Consider the following 22,123-nt stretch of genomic DNA (forward strand, 5'->3'; position numbering starts at 1 on the left):
AAACTCAGAGAGGCTAATCTATGGGCTACTGTATTTCCTGCTCTTCTGACAAAAGAAAAGGAAAACAGTAAAGAGGAAGTGAGAGCTAGGATGTCATCTACAATATGTCCTTCCTCTATAGCCATCTCTATGTTCTTGCTGAGAAGATGAACTGCCTCGCTCGAATCGAAATCAATCATACAGGGAGTATTTCCAAGTCTTTTTGCAAAGATTACACCTTCCTGAATTGCTGCAAGTTCAGCTCCCATAATAGACCGAAATTTCCGCTTGGATCTGCAGAGCGCAACAACGAATTTTCCATTGGAATCTCAGATACACCCTCCCATACCAATACTTGGGCTCGGGCGGTAAGCAACATTGACATTTAACTTCCAAAGTTCCTGGTTAGGAGGATACCAAGTTATCAGTTTCGCCATCTCTTGCCGCGCTAGAGAAGTAGATTTTATCAGATTAAGATCCTCAAAATACACCACCGCATCGTTGTAGACAGATTTTAACTTCAGCCTGCGCTTTTTGTGAACAAACTTGTTCCGCTTCGTCCACACCTCCCAAAGCATGATGGCCAAAATACCAATATCACGAGAGGGCAACCCCAATTCTGCTTCCGATATGATATCAAGAAGTCGCCGATGCGGGCTGCTCTCAAGTATGTCTTCAAACGGAGAATTTCTCCAAGCTTCATGGCCAAATGCAAATCCTTATGGTCATCGAATCACAATTTTCCATTTCATTAATCATTTTTAATTAGTTTAAAGAATAATAGAGAGAATGAAATGTGTAAAATCAATGATTAAATTTACCTATTGTCTTATTAATACCTACAACCATATTCTAAATAATAACCTATGGTATCAATTTCCTTTGATAAACCTTAAAATCATATTTTGCCTATTTGAAAATTTTACTTAATAACTCGTTTTTGCACTAAGTGACTTTTCTAGTTTTTTTCCTCAAAATGAATTATATTGAAGTATTGAATCTTATTTCAGTTTAAGTAATTCAATATATCCAAATGAGCCAAAGTTTAAGATTAAATCATTGGACTCAAAAGTTCACAAAAATTTCAATGTTAATTCCTAATGATGATTGACACCATTAAAAATCGACACTAAAAATCTCTCAGTTCACATGCTTTAGATTTCTACTCTATGCACTACTACTTTAACACATAGAATCCATTGAATTATAAAATTACAATTTTAGCATTCTAGTTATTATTTCGTTCAACTCCTTTGTTGTTTGTGAATAAGTAATATCATTCTTAGTTAGATGTAGCTAACATGTCACAATGCTTGATTCAATGAGTTATCGCAATTGAATACTAGGCCCGGTTACTATAAAGTTACAAATCATGAACTGATATACATAACATTTTAGCAATCTTAATTATGAGTTTCATAAATATAAGAACTCGTAACCCCACCATAACTATGTCATTTCACCAACCACCTAATCTAAAATTTCTAAAGAAGAATCTTGATCATTGGCTAATCTAATGAAGATGAATAGCCATAAGTGATAATGTCTCATTTTAGTATTTAGGTTAAATTGAGTCTATTTTGTTTCAGGATATTATTTAATTATAACATGAAATCGATAAGAATGAATGTTTCACTTTATTCCTTTAAATTTAGCTTGACATAAAATTGTATTTAAAAAGAACCTATTACACGTAAGTAAATACATCATTTACATCTACTTATGGGCATTAAACCTATATATCACTCGGCCTATATATTCATGCTCGAAAATGGATAAGTACTTAAAACCAGAGTGGTTGGATCCAGGGCCGGACCCTGTGACCGCACTAAGGGAAAATTCGTACGAGTTTCTCCAATCAAAGATTTGTTAGTGGGAATCGTAGCTTGCGCTATTGAGGCCGCTTCAGCAATGCTTGTATGTTCCTGAGAAAAAGAGATCACTTGAGCTAAAGTGGTGCAGAGCAAGTGCCACTGGTGCGCGCTCTGATGCTCAAAATTAATGTGATTGCGTTCGGGGTGTAAGAAATCTTAATAGAAGGATCTCATCCAGATGAAAATTTTGAGCTTTGAGTGTGAAGAATTTTGTTACCTTTCCGTTGTGGATATGGGTATCTATAGAGTCTGAGAGGCCATGGATGCTCATGGGCTTGCCTTGGGTGGTAAGAAGGCACATGCCATGCGGTAGGAGGCCGACCGGGTGGCGAGGAGCCAGCCCAGCTATGTGGCAGGAGGTCGGTTGTGTGGAAAGGAGTCAATCCGACCATGTGGCAGGAGGCCGGTCGGGTGGAAAGGAGCCAGTCCGGCCGTGTAGTAGGAGGTCGGCCGTGTGGTGATGACGCTGGCCTACCAATGTTGTAGGGAGGCCGACCAATTGTCGGGCCGTGCTCTGCGGGCCAGCCATGTCTCCTAGGTCTGTCAGGTGTCTGGCCGTGCGCCTAGGCTTGCAAGGTGAATGGCTTTGAGCTCCGGGATGGATGTGTGCGGCAAAGATCTTGTCGAGTCTTTCTCTGGCGGGACCTCCAACCCGCTTCACGACGCCTTTTTAGTATTCGACGAATCGAGCTTATGGGTCTTTTTATACCTCAACTCTCCGAATATTCGCGCTCGATTCGTTGCTTTCGCTTGGTTGAGAACTGTGTGTCTTGATTATCTGGAACCGAAAATGATCGCATAACATTAATCCCCAAGTCTATTATTTGGCAGAGTCCAAGCGATAAACTTTTTATGCTCCGCTTCTTTAGCTCGTTTGAGGTTTGCTCATTTGTCCTTTGTTTTTTCCCTTATTTTTCCATTTTCTTTTGAAATTCTGGGCCCATCTCGATTTGTTTTAAATTTGTTATTTTGTTATGGACCAGCTCATGTGGGCTGGAAAAATGTGTTTCCTCTTTCATACGTGTATTAAGGATGGCCTCACGTTTTTCGTTGATTCTCCTGAGCTTGACGTTGACTTTTCTTGTTTATATACCTCTCATTCAGAGAATATTTAGAGTGATTTTTTAATTCCTCCTTCAGCCATGATGAGTGTCCGTCCTCCTTCATTCTCTGAGCTCCGAGACATTGATGGGGTGGATCGACTGTGATGATGGCTCCTCGGTGGTGGACGATGATGGCGCGGGGGAGGGGTCTTCGGCTGTTGGTCCTCGGGTTAGCCCTCCTCGGGTTCTTAACCTGCCCGTCTCTGGCCGGTCTGCTCCCAACCGGCGTACGTAGAAGTGACCGGAGCATCGGTCTGCCCCCAACCGGCGTAGAAGTGACCGACGCATCATTGGTCGGCCTACAATCGGTTGGTGCTCACAAGTCAGCCAAGACACATTTGGCCGGTGCCCCCGAGGCCGGCTGACAAGACCTTGCCCGGTGTACCAGGCTAACTAATAGCCACACGGCCGGTCGGTGCCTCTGGGCCGGTCGATGGTCCTTCTACCAGCGCCAAGAGACCGGCCACCACGTCTTCGCCCGATGAACTCGGGTTGGATGGTGGTTTTATGGCCAACGATTCTCTTGTCATCCCGCTCAGCCCGTCCGACGCACGAGATCCGGCCACATACCCTTCTTCTGATGTGCGAGGCGAGGTTTCTCTCTTGGAGAACGAGCTTCATTGTGTGAGGAGGAGTTCCAGTGTCGGTGAGCCGTGCTACCATGGAGGCGATACAAGACAAGCATGAGGGCGATGATCCATATGTGGTTTTGTGGCGGCCATCCTTCATGTTCGATCTATCGTGTGAGGAGGAGTACAGGGTCGCCAATGCTTCCAATGATTATGATGATGACGAGTCAGAGTCGTTGGAAAATCTGACAAGGAACGAGGAGTGCATGTCTGTGACGTGGGCCATCCCGTTTAGTGAGCCGGTCGTAGATGGATCCTTTAATATTTTGGGGCTCGATATTCAAAGTACCATCGTCCTGAATCACTTTGAGGCCTTGCAGGAGGATCTCCGCCAGCTCAGCGATGATCTTCCCTATCTTCCCCATCGTAGATTTGTTGCCGTGCATATTGTTAGTCTCCCAGGGGGACTTCGGTTGCCTTTCTAGTCCATTGTGCATGAGTTGCTTTCCCGACTACAGGTGCACACCTCCCAGATAAGTCCTTATTTCTATTGTGTGCTGCTGTAAAGTATAAAATTTTGTATAACTCGATTTGTAAATTCAAGTTTAATAAACGAGCTTCTGTTGTTACAAATAAATTCTTGAATGAATAATAAAAGAAACATGTATGATTACTGAATTCGATAAGTTTACTTTATTAGCATTTATGATTAGTGGGTTTTTTCTAAAGAGAATCAGTAACTATCATCCATAGCCTCCGTATTAAACTGAATTACATGATGGGCATCTAAGTTTGGGCGGTGAGCTAAAGCATGGTCGATGATTGAAACATGCATGTATAGTTGTATCTAAAATAATATGTGTGGAACACAAGTGAAGGTTGATCACTTGGTGGGAGCATTCTACACTTTTGGTAAGTGTACGGCCTGGACAGACCTTGGTTCTTGATGTGTCGTTTAAGGGCCGTTACGACACACTAACCAGGGTTGCTATGATGGTCACAGTGAGACTTAATCTAAATCCTAAAATGATCATGGATTTCTAGGTCATATTACCGAATTTTTTCAATCCAGCCTTCCTGAAAGAAGGTCAATGTCCACTCACCTAAGGGTTGATTCCAGAACCAATAGATTGTGCGCACATTCGAAGTAAGTAACGTTCAGAAGAATCTTTCGTTGGGGACGAAATGGTGCTTATGAAATATAAGTATCAAGAAAGGTATAACAGAATGAGTTAATATAATTCTAGTATAAAGGAGGGTTCAGTCTTGCTCATAGTGGAGTATTTGACCAAGATTAAAAGAATCGATGGGAAAAGAGAATGGACTATATTGTCTTTTTAATCGGATTTGTTAAGCTCATATTACTAGGTCCATAGTCCCCGATTCGGCTCTGATAATGACAGATAAGAACTCTCTGATAATAATAAATATTATTATTACAATCTCACACCTGTAAATTTTTTAGCAGCATTCATTCGGAAATTTATCTATTTGCCGAATTAGATATTTATTCTTACAAAATAGGAAAGAATAAAGGAGGATAAAATATCTTTAGGAGATTCCTAGAATATCTCCTTTCTACCACTATAAATAAGGGTCAAGGAGAACAAAATAGACACAAGAATAGAAGTCCCAAAATTTTCTCAGCACCATCAGCGTGGTCGATATTTTCTTCTCTTTCGCTTTCCCTTGGAATTCGTGATTTCATTCCCAAAAAATGACACGACTTGAATCTCTAAATCAGAGTCGTTGTGAGAGAACGAGTGAGTCCACACTTTCTTCTTATTCCATCCGAAGATTACGTTTTGGAAGATTACGTTATCATCTCTGGAGATTCAAACGACGAGAGTCTTGTCGTCGTTCCCGAAGTGAAGATCGAAGCTAAATCTAGAAGATCGAGTTATTGGAGCTCAAAACAAGATCTTGAAGAATTCAACTGAAGTGTAAGTAACAGATTGCCAAACATGTAAGTAATCCAAAAACTCGTCTTTTTAATCGGTTGCTTGAATCACTCTCTCAAATCTAGCTCTATTCTATTCAAGTATGCAAATCTAGATCTAGTTTATATAATCGTATAAATAATTAGCCTATAGCGTAATTATTTATTTTCCGCTACGGTTATAAGGATTTTAATTCCTAACAGTATGGTCCAACGAGTTTATCAAATTAATTGAAATACGTTAAGGTGATGAGAAATGTCATAACGACTGAAAGATTTATCGAGTTTGTCTCGAGTGAGAATTATTTATGAGGTGACATTCCAAAAATTAATCTCACAAATAAATTCTCAAGGATGAGAATTAATTCCGAGAGACCTTAAATATATTTAAATTTGTAATCATAGAGAATTAGAGAATGAAGGTTGTATTTTTCTCATTCATAGTTACAGGTATTTATACACAAAAATAGTAACGTAATTGGTAACAAAATATTCTCTAATAACTACGTAATAATCTCCTAATAACTACATAATATTCTATCATAAATATGTAATATTCTATTCTATAACACTCCCCCTCAAGCTGGAACAAATACGTTAATCATGCCCAGCTTGTTACAAAGATATTCGACCCGAATGTCTCCTATTTGATCACCCGTTTTACATATGAGGTGGAAATCGAGCCTTGTTGAATCTCTCATGGAAAACTGGGTTGGATGTGATATGGATGGTAGCTTGGTTGTCGCACCATAATGTCGTTGGCAAAGTGACGGTGAAGCTTAATTCAGTCAATAGCTGATTTATCCACATTGTCTCGCATGTTCCTTGGGCCATCGCTTTGTATTCCGACTCCGCACTTGATCTTGATACGACATGTTGCTTCTTGCTCTTCCATGAGACCAAGTTTCCTCTGAAAAATACCCATTATCCAGTAGTTGATCTTCTGTCTATGTTAGACCCTCCATAGTCTGCATCTGTGAAGGATTCAATTCGAGTATGACCATGATTTGAGTATATGATTCCACGTCCTGGTGCTCCTTTCAAGTAACACAATATCTGTTCCAATGTTGCCCAAAGATCAATTGTCGGGGACGCCAAGAATTGACTTACTATGCTGACGGAGTATGCAATGTCTGGATGAGTAATTGTGAGGTAGTTCAACTGGCCGAACAATCTTCTATATCTTTCAGGATCATCCATTGGTTCTCCCTCCTTAGTAAGCTGCATGTTGGGAGTCATTGGGGCACTGTATGGTCTGGCACCTAATTTTCCTGTTTCGGAATGCAAATCAAGGACATACTTCCTTTGCGATAAGTATATACCTGTTTTGCTTTGCAAGACTTCAACACCCAAGAAGTATTTTAGCGTGCCCAAGTCTTTTGTTTGGAACTGAGTGTGGAAGAATGCTTTGACATATGAAATGCCGGTTGTATCACTCCCTCTAATTACTATGTCATCAACATAAACAACTAGGAGAATGACACCATCTTTTGTTCTCCTGAAAATACAGAGTTTTCAGATTTGCTCTTTCGAAGCCCAAACTCTTCAAGGGCATGGCTAAAGCTTCTGAACCAAGTACAAGGGCTTTTATTTTCAGCCCATCAATGCTTTTCACAGACAACAGACATGGCCATACTCCCCCTGAGCAACAAAACTAGGAGATTGCTCCATATACACTTCTTCATGCAGATCTCCGAGTAGAAATGCATTTTTTTTCTGTCAAGTTGGTGAAGGTGCCGGTCATGAGTTGCTGCCATGGAGTTGAAGAGTTGGACGGATGTCAACTTGGCAACATGAGATAAGTTATCGAAATAGTCAATGCCGTATGTCTAGGCAAAGCCTAAAGCGACTAAGCGGGCCTTCAATCGAGCAAGCGTGCCAACTGGATTCATTTTGACCGTGAAGACCCATTTACATCCAATTTCCCATTTTCCTGAAGGAAGAGTAACCAACTCCCAAGTACCATTGTCATCTAAGGCATTCATTTCCTCTGCCATTGCTTCTGCCAACCTGGATGATCTAACAAAGGCATATAAAGAGGATGACAAAAGATTATATGAGATAGAGGAAGGGATGGGGTATGTACACTGTCGTTTACCTTTGCGTAATGCGATGGGAAGATCATCGATAAGATGTGGACTTGATGAAAAAGGTATGTACACTGTCGTTTACCTTTGCGTAATGCAATAGGGTGATCATCGATGAGAGGTGGATTTGATGACAAAGGACCCGGTGTAGGACATGTGTCTAGAGGATCAATGAGCGTGTGTGGTACTGGACGGACACGACGAGTGTAAATCTTGATAGGAAGAGGAGGAGGTGCAACACTAGGAGCAGGTTTAGTGGTGTTTGTCGAGTCAGGTGCTATGGTGTCTCTGGAGTCAGGTACTATGGTGTCTATGGAGTCAGGTGCTAAAGGAGGTGGTACCTGTGAGGGAGATGGAACGACTGGTGAAGTGATGGAATAGACTAAAAGATCATCATCCTCAGGTGGTGGCAAAGTTGGTTTCTCAGATGTAAAGTATGGTAAGTGTTCCAGAAAGGTGACATCGATATACACAAGATACCTTTGGAGACTAGGACAGTAGCATCGATACCCTTTTTGAAGATGAGAGTATCCCAAAAACACACATTTTAAGGATTTTGGATCTAATTTTGTGAGACCTGGACGAACATCCCAAACAAAACATGCACTCTCGAAGATTTTTTGATTAACGGGAAACAAAGCCTTTTGAGGGAATAACTTTTTGTAAGGAAGCGCACCTTGAAGAACAGATGATGGCATACGGTTGATAAGAAAACATGCAGTAGAGATGGCATCAACCCAAAAACACTTTGTAACACATGTTTGAAATAGCAAAGCTCGTGCAGTTTCAAGAAGGTGTTGATTTTTGCGTTCATCAACTCCATTTTGGAATGGAGTATCAACACATGATGCTTCATGGAGCATGCCATTTTGGGTCATGTAATTTTGGAATTGACTAGACATATACTCATTGCCATGATCACTACGGAAGGTGCGAATAAACATATTGAATTGAGTATGGATTTCGGCACAAAAAGAGCAAAATGATGAGAATAATTCATAATAGGTTTTCATTAAAATTAACCAAGTTACATGAGAAAAATCATCCACAAAAGTGACAAAGTATCGAAAACCTGATTTGGACGTAATAGGACATGGACCCCAAACATTTGAATGAACTAATTCAAATAGAGCGCTAGATCACTTATTGATCATAGGACTAGAACTAAGGCGATGATGTTTAGCAAACTGACATGACTCACAATCTAAAGAAGAAACTAAGTGAAATTGAGGACAGAGAAGCTAGAGAAGAGGAAGGGAAGGGTGACTTAAATGACAATGTTCTTCAAGGGCTGACGTGATGCTGCGGCAAGCAATGGATTTAGGTGTGTTGAGAATGTAGAGGCCTCCAGATTCATGTCCTTTACCAATAGTCCGTTTTGTCATGAGATCCTGAAAAAAACAATAGTTGGGAAAAAATGAGATTGAGCAATTTAATGTTTTTTTGAGTTGGCTAACAGACAGGAGGTTAAATGATAGGTTGGGTAAGTGCAAGACTTAAGAAAAGGACAAAGAAGGAGTAGGTCTAATAGTGTCAGAACCAATAACATTGGAAGGGGATCCATTGGCTAAGGTAACCGTGGAAGTGGAATCATGAGGTGTAAGGGTGGAGAAGAGTTTTGAATTACCTGTCATATGATCTATGACACTAGAATCAATAACCTATTTCGAGGATGAGGAAAGAAGACACGCACTGGGATTACCTGATTTGGCAATGGTAGCGACAGAGGGTTTTGAAGTCCTTAGTGATTCTTGATACTTGGAAAATTTGGCATACTCATTAGAGGGACATGAACCAAATTGTTGTCGGAGGATGCAACATAAGCCGATGGGATCTTTTGATTATTCTATTGAAGCTTTAAGCACTCTTGGATCGTTATGACCTGGTTTCTTGCAGTAGTTACAAGTGACTACGGTAGTGTTTGTTGGACGAGAATCTGAATTCCTTGGGGCTCTTGGTTTGTAATAAGCGGGGCGGCTTGAGCTATGCATGTTTCAGGATAGTAGAGCTCCACTGACAGGATTAGACGGGGTTCCGTCCGTGCAAAGAACGTGGTTGAACACCTCTTGGAGAGAAGAAATGTCGGAACCAGAGATGATCTGAGACCTTGCAGTGTTAAAGGTCGAAGGTAGTCCCACAAAAAAGCTCATAATAGCCATTGGCTCACGTTGTTGTTGTTGAACCTTCACATCGGGTCTAAAAGGCAGCAGATGGGATCTTTTGATTCTTCTATTGAAGCTTTAAGCACTCTTGGATCGTTATGACCTGGTTTCTTGCAGTAGTTACAAGTGACTACCGTAGTGTTTGTTGGACGAGAATCTGAATTCCTTGGGGCTCTTGGTTTGTAATAAGCGGGGCGGCTTGAGCTATGCATGTTTCAGGATAGTAGAGCTTCACTGACAGGATTAGACGGGGTTCCGTCCGTGCAAAGAACGTGGTTGAACACCTCTTGGAGAGAAGAAATGTCGGAACCAGAGATGATCTGAGACCTTGCAGTGTTAAAGGTCGAAGGTAGTCCCACAAAAAAGCTCATAATAGCCATTGGCAGCATGTTGAGCTCTTCGTAAGTCTTCTTGAACTCCATAAAGTAAGTAGTGAGTGATTGGTCATGTTTCTCAGTCCCATAAAAGGCTTTGCACACATTGAACATGCGAGAAAGATTCCCTTTTTCAGAATAAAGGAATTCCAAGTAATCCATTAATTCCTTGACAAACTCACAATGATTGACTACATCAATTACCTCACCATCAATGGAGTTTCGGATTTGCAGAAAAAGACGAGCACCCTCACGAAGCCATGCTTGCTTTGAATCGTCCTTCAGAATAGCGTCAGTCAAGTGATTGTCTTTGTTAATACTCCGAAGGAACAATCGAATGGTATTTCTCCAGTCGAGATAGATCAAACCATTCAACTTGTGGTCTATGAGAGGTGCTGGTAGTATCACTCCCTGTAATTACTATGTCGTCAACATAAACAACTAGGAGAATGACACCATCTCTTGTGCTCCTGAAAAATACAGAGTGGTCAGATTTGCTCTTTCGAAGCCCAAACTCTTCAAGGGCATGGCTAAACCTTCCGAACCAAGCACGATGGCTTTGTTTCAGCCCATACAACGCTTTTCGAAGACGACAGACATGGCCACACTCCCCCTGAGCAACAAAACCAAGAGGTTGCTCCATATACACTTCTTCATGTAGGTCTCCGTGTAGAAATGCATTTTTTATGTCAAGTTGGTGAAGGTGCCAGTCATGAGTTGCTGCCAAGGAGATGAAAAGTCGGATGGATGTCAACTTGGAAACAGAAGAGAAGGTATCGGAATAGTCAACGCCGTATGTCTGGGCAAAGCCTTTAGCGACTAAGTGGGCGTTCAATCGAGCAATCGTGCCATCTGGATTCATTTTGACCGTAAACACCCATTTACATCCAATTTCCCGTTTCCCTGAAGGAAAAGTAACCAACTCCCAAGTACCATTGTCATCTAAGGCATTCATTTCCTCTGTCATTGCTTTCTGCCAACCTGGATGATCTAATGCCTCACGAACAGTTTTAGGAATGGTGATAGAGTTGAGGGATGAAACAAAGGCATATGAGGAGGATGAAAAAAGATTATATGAGATAGATGAAGAGATGGGGTAAGTACACTGTCGTTTACCTTTGCGTAATGCAATGGGAAGATCATCGATTGGAGGTGGATCTGATGACGAAGGACCCGGTGTAGGACATGTCCCTGGAGGATCAATGAGCGTGTATGGTACCGGACGGATACGACGAGTGTAGATCTTGATCGGAGGAGGAGGAGGTGCAACGCTAGGAGCAGCTTCAATGGTGTTTGTGGAGTCAGGTGCTATGGTGTCTGTGGAGTCGGCTGCTAAACGAGGTGGTACCTGTGAGGGAGATGGAACGTCTGGTGAAGTAATGGAATAGACTAAAAGATCATCGTCCTCGGGAGGTGGCAAGGTTGGTTTCTCATATGTAAAGTATGGTAAGTGTTCCAGAAAGGTGACATCGATAGACACAAGATACCTTTGAAGACTAGGACAGTAACATCGATACCCTTTTTGAAGACGAGAGTATCCAAAAAACACATATTTTAAGGATTTTGGATCTAACTTTGTGAGACCTGGACGAACATCCCGAACAAAACATGTACTATCGAAGATTTTTGGATTAACGGGAAACAAAGCCTTTTGAGGGAATAATTTTTTGTAAGGAAGCGCACCTTGAAGAACAGATGATGGCATACGGTTGATAAGAAAACATGCAGTAGAGATGGCATCAGCCTAGAAACACTTTGGAACACCTGTTTGAAATAGCAAAGCTCGTGCAGTTTCAAGAAGGTGTCGATTTTTGCGTTCTGCAACTCCATTTTGGGACGAAGTATCAACACATGATGTTTCGTGAAGCATGCCATGTTGGGTCATGTAATTTTGGAATTGACTACTAGACATGTACTCTTTGGCATTATCACTACAGAAGGTGCGAATAGAGATATTGAATTGAGTATGAATCTCAGCACAAAAAGAGCAAAATAATGAGAATAATTCAGAAGGCGTTTTCATTAAAAATAACCAAGTTACACGAGAAAAATCATCCACAAAAGTGACAAAGTATCGAAAACCTGGTTTGGACGTAATAGGACATGGACCCTAAACATCTGAATGAACTAATTCAAACGGAGCGCTAGATCGCTTATTGATCCTAGGGCTAGAACTAAGGCGATGATGTTTAGCAAACTGACACGACTCACAATCTAAAGAAGAAACTGAGCGAAATTAAGGACAAAGAAGCTTGAGAAGAGGAAGGGAAGGGTGACCTAAACGACAATGTTCTTCAAGGGCATACGTGATGCTGGAACAAGCAATGGATTTGGGTGTGTCGAGAATGTAGAGGCCTCCAGATTCATGTCCTTTACCAGTAGTGCATTTCGTCATGAGATCCTGAAAAACACATGAGTTTGGGAAAAATGAGATTGAGCAATTTAACGTTTTTGTGAGGTGGCTAACAGACAAGAGATTAAGGGATAGGTTGGGTAAGTGCAAGACTTGCGATAGCGTCAAAGAAGAAGTAGGTGTGATAGTGCCCGAACCAATAACATTGGAAGGGGATCCATCGGCTAAGGTAACCGTGGAAGCGGAAGCATGAGGTGTAAGGGTGGAGAAAAGTTTTGAATTACCTGTCATATGATCTGTGGCACCAGAATCAATGACCCATTTGGAGGATGAGGAAAAATTTGAAGGGTTTTGAAGTCCTTAGTGATTCTTGATACTCGAAAAATTTGGCATACTGATCAGCAGGGACACGAACCAAATTGTTGTCGGAGTAATTGTACTGAAGCTTTCGGCACTCTTAGATCATATGACCTTGTTTCTTGCAGTAGTTGCAAGTGACTGCGGCAGTGTCTGTTGGACGAGACTCTGAATTCCTTGGGGCTCCAGGTTTGTAATAAGCGGGGCGGCTTGAGCTATGCGTGTTTCGGGATAGTAAAGCTCCACTGACAGGATTAGACGGGGTTCCCTCCGTGCGAAGAACGCGGCTGAACACCTCTTGGAGAGAGGAAATGTTGGAACCAGAGATTATCTGAGATCTTGCAGTGTCAAAGGTCGAAGGCAGTCCCGCAAGAAAACTCATAATGGCCATTCGCTCACGCTGTTGTTGCTGAACTTTCACGTCGGCACTGAAGGGCAGCAACATGTTGAGCTCTTCATAGATCTTCTTGAACTCCATAAAATAGGTGGTGAGAGATTGGTCCTGTTTTTTAGCCCTGTAGAAGGCTTTGCATACATCGAACATGCGAGAGAGATTCCCTTTTCCAGAATAAAGAAAATCCAAATAGTCCATTAATTCTTTGACGAACTCGCAGTGATTAACAAGACCAATTACCTCACTACCAATGGAGTTACGGATTTGGAGGAAAAGACGAGCATCTTCCCGAAGCCATGCTTACTTTGACTCGTCACCTGGAGATGTATCAGTTAGATGATCATCTTTGTCGATACTTCGAAGGAATAACCGGATGGTTTTTCTCCAATCGAGGTAATTTGAACCACTCAACTTGTGGTCGGTGATCTTCGAGAGGATGGGCATGATCTTCGGTACACCAACAGCCTTTTTCTAAGCCATATCGTATTGGAAAGAGTGAGTAGCTAGACGGAACGTCGAAAAGATAAACCTGAGTTTTTTTTTTGCGGCAGCGGCGGCGCGTGGGTCGGCGGAATGAGCAGGTTTTGGCACAGAATTGATCGGAATTGAGTTTCAGAATTGTCTGGGTAAGTGGTGAGTGTAAGGGATCGATGGATTTAGATGATAATGATGAAAAGATTTCGTAGGCTTAGAAGATTTTCTGAAAAAAAACAAATTTTGAAACCCTAATCTGATGGTTTAGGGCAGATTAATCTCGAACCCAGGTAATGGGATGTTTGATTTCGAATTTTGGGAATTTTCGGATGGCTCTGATACCATGTAATCAGAGAGGTTTTGGAGAGAAAAGGTTGTATTGTTCTCATTCACGTAATGGGTATTTATACAAGTTTAGACAAGAAACATAAAAGAAAGAAATGAATTACAATAAATACATAATATTCTTTTCTAATAACTACCCAATATTACGTTCACATTCTATAATAACTACCCAATATTATGTTCACATTCTAACACTCTAATAACTACGTAATAATCTCCTAATAACTACATATTATTCTATCATAATTATGTAATATTCTATTCGATAACAAAATTGAACGAGACTAAACGAGAAAATTCTTGATTTAAATTGTATGATTATAATTCAATCGATTATGAATTTATTTAAGCAATTATATGATTGGGACTTAGTTGCAGTGTTTCGGGATCCAATTGAAATAACATTGAAGTTGGGGTCACTTAGAGGCGATGAGCAAGTGGAAGCACCTAAATGAATAAATATGAGACTTTAACCTCATATAAAAGCCTCATCTTTACTCTTCTTCGTCCTTGATCTTCTTCGACCTCCTCTATGTTGGAATTAATCTAGGGTTTAAGAAAAAGTTTAACGCTTCGGTAAGCGGCGGAATTTTAAAAATTTTATTTTGACAAGTAAAACGATTTTACTAACCTAGACAAAGAGCAAGCACATGTAAATAAAAACTATTATGAGCATAAATTATTTACTAACCTTTTTAGAAGCTTGAACGATGACGAGCCTTCGGAAGGTTGAAAACGTTCCTCTCCCTCGCAGCACGTCTCTCTTCTTTCCTCGCCAACTCGAGTAACCACGAAAGTTTCTATCACTATAATCACTCGAGAAAAATAGGAATTAGTGTGTGGGCACTTTTAAACACTACGACTCAAGAACAAGTCTCAAAGTCGAAGCGCTAAAACGTGTTGTCGCTCGTTTTCGGACAACTATTTAGGAGCCCAAAGTGGTTAGACCCAAGGCCGGACCAAGTGATCTCACTCCGGCTCCAGCGTGTCGGACTTGGTATCCCAAGTCGTCCCTTGGCTGTAGATGAAGCTCACCTCATCTCGATACCTGAAAAGCAGTAGAGAGCACGTGAACTACAAAGGGGAAACAGAGGGGTTGCCTCTGTTTACCTCTCCGACGCACAACATTAGTAGGATTGAGGTGGAGTATAGAGGTTTTAGAGGTGGTGAGAGGCCAAAGATGAGCGAAACGAGTGAAGTATGAGTTCGACAGCGTTTCGGGACTAAAAATTGGATTACCATTGGGAGAGGACGGACCTCTCTATTTATAGGCGACCAAGGGGTGTTTTAGGGGACCCCTTGGCCGAGTGAGCAAGCTTCAGTCGGCCATCGGGCGACTGAATGGTTGGGTCGGCCAATGGCCGAGTGAACATGATGGCGAGGTTCACTCGGCCACTGGCCGAGTGAAAAGCTTGGGGCAGGCTGGGGTTCACTCGGCCATTGGCCGAGTGAAATGTCTAGGGCCGGATGAGGTTCACTCGGCCATTGGCCGAGTGAACTGCTGGAGGATTCACTCGGCCAATGGCCGAGTGAACTGCATGGCCGGCTGGAGGGTTCACTCGGCCAATGGCCGAGTGAACTGCATGGCCGGCTGGAGGGTTCACTCGGCCATTGGCCGAGTGAACTGCTGGGCCGACTGAGGGGGTTCACTTGGCCATTGGCCGAGTGAACTGTTGGGTCGGCTGGAGGGTTCACTCGGCCATTGGCCGAGTGAACTATTGGGTCAGCTGGATGTTGACTCAGCCAATGGCCGACTGAGGTGGTTGGGTCGGCCATTGGCTGTTGACTCGGCCAATGGCCGGCTGAGGCTTGGCCCGGTTGTGACCTGGCCCGGGTAATGGCCAAGACAGGGGTTGCGCCGGTTGTGTGGTTGAAGTGGCCCCTCTGTCCTCGTCGGCCCGGGACAGGCCGACAACAAAACGCTAGGTCAAATGAGAACCTAGGTGCCAAAACAAAAACGAAAAGAACTTAGAGAGAGAAGGAGAGAGGGGCGGCCAAGCTAGAGAGAGAAGCTCTCAATCTCTAAAACTTGGGATGAATCAAATGTGAAGAATAAGGCTCCTATTTATAGGAGAGGCTTTACCTTTAATAAGGTAGTTTCCTCTTCTATAGAATATCACATATTCATGAGCAAATATTGCCTTGTTTCTTCTTTCATTTGGGCGGCCAAGGGTGCTTCTAGAAGACTTGGATTTGTTTCCTCTTTTGCTCCCTTGCCATGCTTGGCCGAATTCCCTTATGCCATGCATAGGAAATTTGTTTCCTATTTTTCTTTTGGCAAGTATATCGATACATTTATGCACAAAATATTCTCTCTTTCTTTTGGGTGATGGACGCCCAAGGCTTCTCTAGAAGGAGCTTCTAGAAGCTTCTTCATTTGTTCATGACAACATGAGAAAGGCCCATTAAGAATTTTCAATAAAATTCTTATGAAATGAAATAAATCCACAAGGCCCAATTAAATCAATTTTGGCCGAGTGGTCTTAAGTCATCAAATGACCTTGTCAAAAAAATTTATTGACATTCATTTCATCCTATGTCCAAAACTTGTCTCGTTCTTGTTTTGACTTAGCTTCTAGTTTAACTATTCCTACTCGATGTGATTTGTGACAATGACCTCATGAATCCAGATGAACAAAGCTTGAGCTAAACACTTGGACTCAAAAGTTCACAAACGTTTTCCAAGTTTAGCTTAATGTCAACTGACTCCACTAAAGAGTTGACACTGAAAATCTCTCGGTTTAAATGAATTTATTTTTTACTCAAGAATTCAACCAAATTATGATGAGCGGATCCACTGAATATTATCTGTGTTTACCCTTCATGAATATCATCAGCTAGTCGGGATTTACAAAATTACCATTTTACCCTTCTAGCTATTATTTCCTCAACTCCTTTGTCGCTTGTGAATAAGTTAGAAAAAATGTATTGACGAGGAGATAACAAGTCACATTGTTTCATCCAAAAGAGTCAGGACTCAATTTGGACACTGGCCAGTTCATTTATTCACATTCCAAGGAACAAAGCATGAGGTGATATACATTGCATTTCAGCAATCTTGTACATGAATTCCATATCTATGAGAACTTCACAAAGTTACTCAGACATTCTCACAACTTAGTACCTCACCAATAGGCCCTGTTCAGAATCACATTGTGAGTCCGAACTCTGACTTTGTCAAATGAGAATGCATAAGTTGTGAAATGGCATGTCTCATTTCAGGATTAAGGTAAGCACGATGCAATTCATACGTAGTGACTTCGAGACATAAGAGGTTAAATGGTTTGTTCTTATTTTGTCTCTAGAAGTGCACTGGTCAATTCAGTACCTTCAGAAGATACTTAGAAGAACTATAGAGTCTCCAACTCTCAATGCCCCATAACCATACATCATAGATTCTCCTAACAATCGTACTGAGGTCAATAGTCCTTTGACCCTTAGATTGCGAATATATCGTTTTAAGCAAACTACGAAGAGTTTGTTTATGCAAATCTACATTTGTCTCTTCGTAAGTTGTTAAGTTTGTTTATGGACTAAAGACTAAGGTTTTATCATAAAGCTTCAAACTGACAAGGAAGAATGAATGAACGTTTCAACTTTTTATTAATGAATAATCAATTACAAGCAAGAGTCTTCATGAGACTTTATTACATCAAATGTACAATATAAGGATTACAACTCTTCTTGTGGGCACCACTGACAACAAACTCCCACTTGACTCAAAGAAGATGTGTGTAGTCCTTCATGCCTAATCCCTCTCGATGTTGGTCGAAGACCTTGTTCACTAGGGCCTTGGTGAATGGATCTGCTAGGTTGTCCACCGTTGAGATCTTCTTCACTTCCACGTCTCCGCGCTACACGATCTCTCGAATCAAATGTTATTTCCTCTCAATATGTTTAGAGCGCTTATGACTTCGAGGTTCCTTTGACTTAGCGACAGCCCCACTATTATCATAATAAAGGGTCATGGGCTCGTCGATGTTTTGAACAACTTCCAAATATTTAAGGAATTTTCTAAGCCATACAGCCTCTTTGGACGCTTCACAAGCAGCTACATATTCAGCTTCCATTGTGGAGTCAGCAATGCATGATTGCTTAATACTCCTCCACACAACAACTCCACCATTAAGGATGAACACAAATCCCGAAGTGGATTTCCTGGAATCCTTATCTGCTTGAAAATCGGAATCGGTATATCCCATCATAGTCAGGTCAGTACCTGAGTATGTAAGCATCAAGTTCCTAGTTCTTGGAAGATACTTAAGAACATGCTTAACAACAATCCAGTGCTCGGGTCCAAGGTTGGATTGGAAACGGCTAACTACGCCAACGGCGAAACATATATTAGGTCTAGTGCAAAGCATAGCATACATGAGGCTTCCTACGGCAGAGGCGTAAGGAATTTTCCTCATGTCTTCAATCTCTTGTGCAGTCTTGGGAGACTGGTCCTTAGAGAGTGAGACTCCATGCCTAAAGGGTGTTTGGCCCTTCTTACATCGAGAAGGGATCCATCACCTTATCAATATAAGATGCTTGAGAGAGCGACAGGGTCCGGTTTTTCCGATCTTGAAAGATTTGGATCCCCAGAATGTACACGGCTTCTCCTAGATCCTTCATATCGAATTGCTTTGCTAACCAGACCTTAACCTCAGATAACTTACCCACATCATTACCTATGAATAATATATCATCGACATACAGTACCAGAAACACAACTTTACCTTCGTGCATTAACTTGTAAACGCACGGCTCATCTATTGACTGCTCAAAGCCGAAGCTCTTTACAGTTTCATCGAATCTAATATTCCATGACCTAGATGCTTGCTTTAATCCGTAAATGGACATTAGCAACTCAAAAACCTTGGTCTCTTGACCTTTTTCCACGAAATCTTCTGGTTGAGCCATGTAAATGCGCTCGTCAAGATTGCCATTCAGGAAGGCTGTCTTGACATCCATTTGCCAGATCTCATAGTCGAGAGCTGCAGCTATGGATAGGAGTATGCGGACGGATTTAAGCATCGCGACTGGCGAGAAGGTTTCTTCATAGTCAATCCCTTCTTGTTGGGTATAACCCTTAGCCACAAGTCGTGCTTCGAACGTCTCGACGTTCCCATACGGACCCCTTTTCTTCTTGTATATCCACTTACACCCTACGGGTTTAATCCCTTCGAAAAGCTCTACAAGTTTCCAGACTTTGTTGATATACATCGAGTGCATTTCAACTTTCATGGCGTCAAGCCAAAGGTTTGATTCAGAACAAGCCATCGTTTGGCTATAGGAAACAGGATCATCCATGTTAGAGACGGCTACGAGATAGTCTCCACAGGACATGTACCTGTCAGGATTTTGAGTAGCCCTCCCACTATGTCGAAGTACTACTTGACGAGATTCTGATGAGTTAGGTTGTGTTTCATTTGGGGTAAGAACAGTTCTTACAGATGAGTTAGAAGCTTCCTCACCCAAATTTTCTTCAAGCACAATTTTGCTTCTAGGTTTTGCATCCTTCATAAAGTCCTCCTCAAGGAAACGAGCATTCATGCTAACGAAAGTCTTATCATCCTCGGGACTATAGAATGTGAAACCTTTGGTTTCCTTTGGATATCCAATGAACAGACACAATTCTGACCTACTAGCCAACTTGCTAGTCTTTTGCCTTAGCACGTGTGCTGGGCATCCCCAAATTTTGATGCGGCCAAGATTTACTTTACGGCCAGTCCATCGTTCATAAGGAGTACCAGGAACCGTTTTGGACGGAACTTGGTTCAGAATGTAAGCGGCTGTTTCGAGGGCATATCCCCAAAAGGAAAGAGGGAGTGATGAGTAACTCATCATTGTTTAACCATCTCCATAAGACTTTAGTTTCTTCTCTCTGACACTCCGTTTTGTTGAGGTGTGCCAGGTGTGGTAAGCTGAGAAGCGATACCTTCTTCTTTAAGAAAGTCATCGAACTCTCTAGACATATACTCACCACCTCGATCAGATCGAAGGGTTTTGATCACTTTGCCAGTTTGCTTTTCCACTAAAGCCCTAAAGACCTTAAAGACGTTAAAGGTCTCACATTTGTGTTTGAGCAAATAGACAAAACCATATCGCGAGTAATCATCGGTGAAGGTAACGAAGTATTCGTATCCTCCACGTGCCTGTTGGCTGAGCGGACCACATACATCAGAATGTACTAGTTCCAGCAACTCAGAGGCTCTTCGACCCTTATCGGAGAAAGGTCGCTTAGTCATTTTTCCTTCTATGCAGGATTCACAAGTAGGTAGTGACCTATTGCAGAGGCTTGGAGTGGACTGTCCATCACAAGTTTCTTAATCCTATCTAGACTGATATGACCAAGTCTTAAGTGCCATAGGTATATTGATTTTGTTAGATCGGAGGATTCAGAAAGTTTTATCCTCTTTGGCTCCCTAATTAGATCGCTATCTATTTCGGTGCCTAAAAGAGAAGGTTGAGTGGGATAAATGTAGAAAAGAGCATTCTTCATACTTGCATCAGTGACAAAAGAATTATCAGAAAACGAAATACGAATTTCATTCTTAACGAACTTTAAACAATAATCTTGCTCAAGAAGACGAGCAACGGATATTAAGTTCTTCCCAAAGGTAGGAACAAAATAAACATTATTCAAGTTTAAAGTGCGGTCTTCAAAAGACAGCGCCATGGATCCCACAGCCTTCGCAGACACCAGGCTCCCATCACCCATTTGAAACAGAAGTCGCCTTCCTCTAAGCTTTTGGTTTTCTTGAAACCAGTCAAGGAACAACAAATATGGTTAGTAGCAGCGGAGTCAAGAATCCACCTTGATACATTATCAGCTACTAAGCATGCTTCATTAATTAGTACAATACTATGTTCCTTTGCTTTGAGATAGGCAAGACAGTTCTTCTTATCGGCCTTGTGAGATCTCTTCTCAGTTCCAGAGGCGGAGGCTTTTTGCTCTGTAGCATGTGCCTCTCCTTGATTCCTCTTTCTCTTAGTGAGACCTACAGCAGTGTGAAGCTCCTTCATAAGCTTGGTAACAATATACTCTTGCTTGTTTATCGACTAGTTCATCTTGGAGGTATCAAGAGATGCGGGGAGAGTTTTTAATATCATATCTATGAAATTCTTCCCATCAATCTCAGATCCTAGGATTTCCATTTTATTCAGATAACTAATGATAAGTATCCTGGAGAAGACGGTGGGGAGCTCTCTCAAAGATTGGGCCCGAAAGCTCGACGATGCATTATGGGCGTACCAAACGGCTTTCAAATCGCCCCTTGGAATGTCCCCGTATCGGCTCGTCTACGGCAAAGCTTGTCATCTCACGGTGGAACTCGAGCACAAGGCACTATGTGCGATGAAGATTCTAAATTTTGACCACAAAGCCGCGGGAAAGCAAAGGCTCTTTCAACTCAACGAGCTTGATGAACTCCGACGAGAAGCGTACGAGAACGCAATGATCTACAAAGAGAAGACAAAGGCGTGGCATGACAAGCACATCAAGCCCAAAGAGATCCAACAAGGACAACAAGTTTTACTCTACAATTCCCGGTTGAGACGCTTCCCCGGGAAGGTAAAGTTGCGATGGTCCGGGCCATTTAAAGTCACGCAAGCCTTCCCGTCGGGAACGTTCGAGATTGCGAGTGCGAGCGGAGAAAGATTCAAGGTCAACGGGCAGCGAGTGAAACCATACTTCGGAGCGGTTTTTGAGAGCGAGAAAGTGGTGGCCTATCTCGGCCTCGTCTAGCAATAAAAAGTGGTAACCCGCGCGGGGTTTTAATATGCGACCTCGCGCCGCGACCCACGAATCGCGCGGCGCGAGGTCCCAAAATTTCAAATTTTTAAGCATTTGTTGCTCCTTTTATTTCTTTTTCTTACAAACCATCCTCTCACTTTTCTCTGATTCTCTCAAGAACTCAGCCATAATTGCGAGTATTTTTTTTTGTATCAAAACACCCAACCCATCACGTCACATTCATTATTCCCCCTTTATTTACACTCATCATTCCTTGAAATACATCCTTGTTTCTCTACTACCACTTCAAGACAAAAAGGTAAAATACTCTTGAACCTCATTTTCTTTGATGAATTGGTATGATAATCGTGAGTAGATGTTGTTATCGGCCCG

General features: G+C 42.0%; 1 protein-coding gene and 1 pseudogene across 1 annotated transcript; one reads left to right on the forward strand and one right to left on the reverse strand.

Annotated features, from left to right (window-relative positions):
* Nucleotides 1–12,323: 12,323 nt before the first annotated feature.
* LOC149402389 (uncharacterized) lies at nucleotides 12,324–13,635 on the reverse strand (annotated as a pseudogene).
* A 7,534-nt stretch (nucleotides 13,636–21,169) lies between these two features.
* LOC149402390 (uncharacterized) lies at nucleotides 21,170–21,742 on the forward strand. The gene has a single exon (XM_089608351.1). The coding sequence runs from the start codon at nucleotides 21,170–21,172 to the stop codon at nucleotides 21,740–21,742; it is 573 nt and encodes a 190-aa protein (XP_089464477.1).
* The last annotated feature ends 381 nt before the right edge of the window (nucleotides 21,743–22,123 follow it).

The sequence above is a fragment of the Urtica dioica genome, chromosome 3 (assembly GCF_054948205.1).
Source record: "Urtica dioica subsp. dioica isolate 48M chromosome 3, U.dioica_male_clone48M_v1_H2, whole genome shotgun sequence".
NCBI lineage: Eukaryota > Viridiplantae > Streptophyta > Magnoliopsida > Rosales > Urticaceae > Urtica > Urtica dioica.